Source organism: Triticum dicoccoides, chromosome 6B (genome assembly GCF_002162155.2).
Source record: "Triticum dicoccoides isolate Atlit2015 ecotype Zavitan chromosome 6B, WEW_v2.0, whole genome shotgun sequence".
Taxonomy (NCBI): domain Eukaryota; kingdom Viridiplantae; phylum Streptophyta; class Magnoliopsida; order Poales; family Poaceae; genus Triticum; species Triticum dicoccoides.
Genome location: NC_041391.1, coordinates 223,924,766 through 223,931,621, shown reverse-complemented (window position 1 = coordinate 223,931,621; position 6,856 = coordinate 223,924,766). Strand labels below are relative to the sequence as shown.

The window sequence follows — 6,856 nt, the reverse complement described above, 5'->3', positions numbered from 1 at the left end:
CCAGCCAGCTCCCTCCCTCTCCCTCTGGACTGATGGCCGGCCGGAGTTTTGCCGACGCGGGGTGCAGCTCCCTACACGTGCGCCGCCATCAAGTTCACCTCACAGCTCCTGTGTGCACTACTTCGTGATCCATCCAAGCTCATATTTGTCACATCGCATCGACTTCAGCCGATGACCACTTTGCAGTTCTGATTTTTTTTTCAAAATCCGTAGTGATGATAGACGCCAAGAAAGAGTGTACGAAACACCTTTTTTTTAGCAACAGAAACACTTATATTTTGGGCCCTAAATTGCACAGACTAATAAGGCCCAGTTAACACGAATTGGCCCAACCAACCCATCATTTACAGAGCCTGGCCCTGAAATTGGCTCAGGTAAGATGGACGCCGCAACGTTAGCTGTCTCTGCCTCAGCGATTTACAGCTCCATTATTCATCTGCGCCGAGGTTTCATGATCCGGTGACTCTCAGCAGCTTCTTGCTGCTTGCTAGCTTCATGACGAAGAATAAGGGGCAACGCCAAGGAACGGTTCAAGCGCTGCCAGATGATGTCTGAGGAAGGTGTATGCTGACTCGGTGCTCACCGCCACTATCCGAGCGACCATGCCAGTCCCCTGCAGCAACCGAAAAACAGATGTTGTCACGTGTTCTGTCGAGCCAAGCACGCGCAATTAGCTGTGGTTCTGGTACTTCAGGAAGAAGGAGCGGCAGCTAACCGTGCGACCAAATGGACTGCAAGAGGCAACGAGCGGGGGCCTCTGGGGTTGTACGGCCTGTGGCCTTGCGGCGTAGCGGCCTCCACCAGAGGTGGGAGGACGCAGTTGTACAGACATCATGTTCTTTACTTCGTCTTGCATCTGATCTTGTATCTGCTTCAACTTTGGCCTGCAAAAGGGAATCCTCAGCAACATGGTTCACATTCAGGCAGCCAGGCTCCTAGTAGGGACAGGTTGCCATGATTTCACAGGATCCATAAAAACTGACGGAACATGATTACTGAGAACTATTGGTACATTTACGTTTCTTTTGAAGAGCATTGGCAGATTTTACGTTAACTTGGAGTACGAATAGCCTTGACTTGACATACTAGGAACCAGGTGCAGTTTTACACTGTAACAATTGCCAAACACCAAGCCGGAGAACCTCCGGTCCAATAGAGAAAGAAACGACAAGTAAAAGGACATTATTGAATGTTATACTGTTAGTTTTTATATCAGATCGCGATGATGACCGGAGAAGAAAATAGTGCTCATTGACTGAACTGATATATGAATAGTTGTACATTCATGCCTTTCAGCGCAGCCTGAAATTGATTCTTGTCTAACACAGTACTTTGTTAAACCTAACTAGGCAGTTCATAAGCCGTTCTTCTCACTGTCATATTTGTAGAGGTCGAAGAGAAATGTATATATCAGTGCCAGATGAACTTACCCCGATAATACAACCATCGCAACGACGTTATATTCCTGCATCCGCTCAGCAATAGTACAATTTGAGCCTTGTTCCAGTAGAACCTGTTCAGACATGGAAAGGTTATCATGGCATGATGTTGAGGATAAGTAGCAATTCAAACGGAGATGAATATAACTTAATCAGGCACATGCTATGAGAAATGCACAAGTTCACACCGAGTCAATAAACAGAGGCTGATACTCTTCCAAAAGAATGTGGTTAACACTCTTGTAGGAGTTGAAGTCCCATTTTTCTCCACTCTCATACCGGCCACTTGTAAACCAATCTACAATGACCAAGTTTGAATCCCCAGATAAATGAAACACTTGCTTTTGGTAGTATCGAGCGGTTGAGAAGCAGGTTACGGGATCTGGAATAACCGCAAGCAGTGCATCTTTTCCAACTGTTGCCTACTGCATGTAACAAAGTATTGTTATATTTGTAAGAATTGAAGCAGTCACCTTAGAAATTGAGGGCCAAGATTTATCAATTTCCTTTAAAGAAACATTACCTCTAGTACCTGCTCAGAACATTTTGAACCCACAGCCTTGTAAACCTACACATGTACTTGACGATTAGGGAACAAACAGTGACTTGCTGGAGAATTAGCTTTTAAAGTTCAAAATTGGCAACTGCGCATGTTTATACATTGACCAAAGAGGCATGTGACGCATGTCAGTTGTTCAGTAGAAGGATTTCGCAAACTGCTAACCATACCAAGAAATTTTTGATAATTTGTCTAGCAAACAGTAACCTGTTTATACCACTAAAAAAACAGTAACCAGTCTCCTACGTTGATAAATAACCTTTTTTGAACATATACATTGATAAATAACTTAACACTACGAAGTTATACAGACTTTTTTGCATGGAAAAATTATGCGAAGTACAGTACATATTAAGAAGTGTATTGCCGGTCATCGCCTACTGCACTGACAAATCTACCGAGTCTTCAGTTCAGTTGACAACTTGAAACATAACAAGTAGAATTACCTTGGTGGACGCCTGCGTCGTCATCGCCGCCATGCACCCGTCACCGACTGTCACCGCGCAGGAGATCTTATCCCCCTGCATGACCAGAACGCACTCTCAGGGAAGAGCCAGCACTTGGCTCCCCTCCTGTCTGCGGGTGCCAATTGGTCTACCGAGAAGAGGATAATGGAATCGGAGAGAAGGCTCACGGAGACGATGCCGCCGCCGTAGGTGAGGACGTAGAGCCAGACGGCGCCGGAGGAGGCGGGGCCCACCTGCCACGTGGCGAGGTCAGTTGAGCGAGCCAATCTACCTCCTCTCTGGGCGAGGGAGCGGCAAAGGAGGTAGGTACCTTGGAGGGGACGATGATCTTGAGCGGATACTTGGCGAAGCACCGGGTGACCGCCGACCTTCCCCTCACCTTCTCCACCCGCACCACGCCCGTCGGCGTCAGCGTCGCCTCGGCCGCCGTCGCCGGCCCTCCGTCGGCGACCGCCTCCAATTCCATTCCCCAGGCGGAGGCCCTGTCAAACGAGTCAACCCAAAAGATCGAAGTTTGGGCCGTTGAGGGAGCAGGTTTGTAGCGTCTCGCCTCAGGCCTCGCTACTAATGGGCCGACCCAAGTTGCTTCCTTCAGCTAAGTTTTTTCTCTGTTTTTGTATTCATTCCTTTTTCTCATATATTTGAAAAGATTCTCGTTACATATATTTCAAAACTTAAATTTACTGAAAGTATAAAACCATGAATTTTATTTTTTTAATGCGGTGTTAAAAATCGTTAGCATAATTTCAGAAAATGTTGATAGCATTCCAAAAAATATTGCGACATTTAAAAATGTTCACGCGTTTAAAACAATTATATGTGGAATTTTAAACAAATGAGTATACAATTTTAAAAATGTTAGTTTAATTCAAAAATACAATCATAACATTCAAAAAATGTAGGTTAATATTAAAAATATCACATATTTATATTCCCAACCTATTTAAAATTTTATACAATGTACACAAAAATTTCGCATAGTTTAAAAGAAGTGTTTCGTACCATTGAGAAAAAAAATGTTTCAGTGTGTATTCGAAAAATGTTTGACACATATCTGAAAAAAAATTCAAAACCATGAATTTGATAAAATATTAATAATGTATTTGAAAAATGATAAACATATATATAAATAATATTTAAAATGTATATGAAAAACATACAATGTGCATTTAAAAAGTAGACAACAAAAATATATTTTGAAAAATGTTAATTTTGTGTTTTAAAAATGTTAAACAATATAAAATATGTTCACGATGTATATAAAAAATGTATGATGTGTATAAAAAAGTATACAAGTGTTAAACAAAAATAAAGGACCCAAATAAAACCATTGAAAAAAGAAGTAAGAACCAAAAAAAATGAAGAAAACGTGAAGCCAAAAACCCCAAAAGAAACCAATTTTAAAAAGTGAAAATCCGATAAAAAAAAACCAGAGAGAAGAAAAAACTGACGCGAGAACTTTAGTTTGTCGTGTCTGCGCGGACCCAGAGGAGACCGGGTTTGGTCTCGCAACAGGCGAGAAATGTCCCGGGCGCCATTTTCTTTTCCCGCCATTAGATGATTAGGAATTTCAAGAAAAAACTTGCAATTATTTTGAGACGACTTAGCAGTGCAAGCCGAGTGGTGTTTTCTTTTACCGGAATCATTAATTTATTATCAAGTGAGCACCCCTTAAGGGTAAGCATGGGACTGCTTGCTAGTAATATGTTTTTTTGACCACCATCAGTTTCTCATTCATTTTTTCTTCAACTTTTTAACTAGGTTTTTCTTGTTTTGTACATTTTCAAGTTTTATTCTTTCATCTTGATCTTTTCTCACTTAAGATAACAATTGAGAAATTAGTAGCTACTTTCGGTATAAAATGTAATTACTCTAGAATTTTAGTACAAGAATTCCTAGGATTGAGCACGCGTTAAAAAAAAACTACTAACATCCAGATATCAAATACTCCTTCCGATTCAAAATAAGTGTCGCAATTTTGAACTAAGGTTAGTTCAAACTTAGTTCAAAATTGCGACACTTATTATGGATTGGAGGGAGTAGGGTTTGATGGGGAACGAAGCATGAAAATCAAAAAAATTCCTACGAACACCCAAGATCTAATCTAGGAGATGCATAGCAACGAGAGCGGAGTGTGTCTACATATCCTTGTAGACCGAAAGCGGGAGCGTATATAACGCGGTTGATGTAGTCGTACTCTTCGCGATCCGATCACGATCCAATCCGATCTAGCGCCGAATGGATGACACCTCCTCGTTCAACACACGTGTGACTCGATAACGTCTCCTCCTTCTTGATCTAGCAAGCAAGAAAGGAGAAATATATGGGATCTCAACTAGCACGATGGCATGGTGGAGATGGTGGTGGTGCAGTGCCGACAGGGCTTCACAAAACGTAGTCGAAACCAATATGAGGAGAAAACGGAGTTATGGGAGAGGTAGGGCTGCCGCCGAGGCGTGGGAATTGATGTGTTCAGCCCCTCCCTCTCCCCCACTATATATAGAAGGCAAGGGGGAGGGTTGGGGCATAGACCTCGCCCCTCCTCCAAGGAGGGGGCGTGGGCCTAGGGAGGTGTCCTTCTTCCCCAAGGCACCTAGTGTCGTGGTTCTAAGTCTGACAGTAGAATAGGGGGGTAGGAATGGAGAGGCAAGATCCTAGCTATGGAGTAGTTGTATACGCAAGAGGTTTATGAGTTCAGGCCCTTCTCGGAGGAAGTAACAGCCCTACGTCTCGGAGCCCGGAGGCGGTCGACTGGATTATATGCGTATGAGTTACAGGGGTGCAAACCCTTTACACTGAGGAGGGGGTGGCTTATATAGAGTTCGCCAGACCCCTCCAGCCCTCAGTTATGCAGGGTTTAAAGTACATTAAGATCGGGGGTTACTGGTAACGCCCCACATAAAGTGCTATGATGACCATAAAAGCTAATTAATGACCGACCGTTTGTATGCAGAGTGACTTTAGATCTCCTAGCGGTCGAGTGGTTGGCTTCATGGTCGAGTGTCTTCAAGTCCGTCGAGTGGAATACTTCTGAGTAGACTGACAGGTGGTTTCTTCTAGAGATGTCCTTGGGGAGGGTATCTTGGACAGGTCCATGACCCTACCCTAGGTACATGGCTTCATCATTAGCCCCCGAATGGATCGAGGTTTGAGTGGGGAAGGAGTTGAGAACTCTTCCGACCCATTTTTCGTGCTATGAGTATGTCTTGTTCTAGATCAATGAACTTAGGTGACGGCACCAACTTCTTTTTCAGTCGCCTTGATCCATTCTTTGTATCCGTCGAGTGAATTTCCTGTACTTAGAGATCTCCGAACGACAGAGCGGAGGAAATCTCCCGTCTGACAAGTTGCTCTGCAGTTCGCGGATTTAGCGGGATTCAAATTTCGGGAAGCGCGCGGGGCGGAGGAGGCCGCGGTAATCGGATGGGATAAGGCAGGAACGCCTCGATCACTGCGCCACCTTTTTCGCCACGTATCACGCGCGCGACTGTTGCGGGATTTGACAGGATCGCCCGGGCCTACAAGTCACTACTATAAGGCGTCGGACGGGGTTTTCTGAATAGTGCGCTCTCATTTCCTCCCCCTCTTCCTCAGACTTATCCGCCGTGTTCGCTTCCATCTCAGCGCCGCTGCTCCGTGTGCGTCTCGCCGGCGACGATGGTGAAGGAGAAGACGGCGGCTTTGGAGCGGGCGAATAAAGCGACAGCGAAGGCGAAGGGAAGGGCGACCAGTCGGGGCGGATCTTCGCCAAGGGCCGGCCTGCCGCAGGGCTGGATCTAGGGCGACTGGATCCGCTCGACGATTCGTCAAAAAGATCTTGATGACCTGGCCAATGAAGGACTAATCCCTCATGGATCGGCGCGGCTCCCGGGGAAGGATTCAGAGCCGCAACCTCAGGAGGGTGAGTGCATTCTCTTGGCCACCCATGTGGACCGTGGGTTTTCTTTGCCGCCTCACCCTTTCTTTCAGGGATTTCTGAATTTCTTTGGGGCGCAACTCCACCACTTCACACCCAACTCCATCGTGTACCTCGCTGCCTTCGTGTCTTTGTGCGAGAATTTCTTGGGTTGCCGACCTCATTGGGGTCTTTTCAAGCACATTTTCACCTGTCGCTCTCAGACGGTGAAAAAGGCCAATCTGAGTGATGAGAGAACTACAAGTGATTCAGATGTGTGGGGGTCTTGGGGTTCAAATGAGGGGAAAAAGTTCTTTTCCGGCCATGGTCCTACCCGAGTCGGTCCGTGGATGGCAGTCGACCTGGTTCTATTGCAAGGACCAGCCGACGCCAGGGCAGTCGACTGGACTCCCTCCTTTTTCCATGGACCAAGTGAGCAAGCCTTCCTCTTTGAAGGTGATCCCGGAAGAAAAGGCGCAGGTTAAGGTGCTGGTCG

General features: G+C 45.5%; 1 protein-coding gene across 1 annotated transcript in view; it reads right to left on the bottom strand.

Annotated features, from left to right (window-relative positions):
• Positions 1-234: 234 nt before the first annotated feature.
• LOC119321062 (urease accessory protein D-like) overlaps positions 235-6,856 on the bottom strand; it is a 110,020-nt gene continuing 103,398 nt past the window's right edge. Inside the window, exons 3-10 of the mRNA XM_037594911.1 lie at positions 2,776-3,026; positions 2,633-2,698; positions 2,445-2,519; positions 1,963-2,007; positions 1,628-1,861; positions 1,431-1,513; positions 716-884; positions 235-613 (exon numbers count right to left, since the gene is read on the bottom strand). Coding sequence (XP_037450808.1) covers positions 494-613; positions 716-884; positions 1,431-1,513; positions 1,628-1,861; positions 1,963-2,007; positions 2,445-2,519; positions 2,633-2,698; positions 2,776-3,026 — 1,043 coding nt within the window. The 3' untranslated portion in view covers positions 235-493. The remainder of the gene's footprint in view (positions 614-715; positions 885-1,430; positions 1,514-1,627; positions 1,862-1,962; positions 2,008-2,444; positions 2,520-2,632; positions 2,699-2,775; positions 3,027-6,856) is intronic.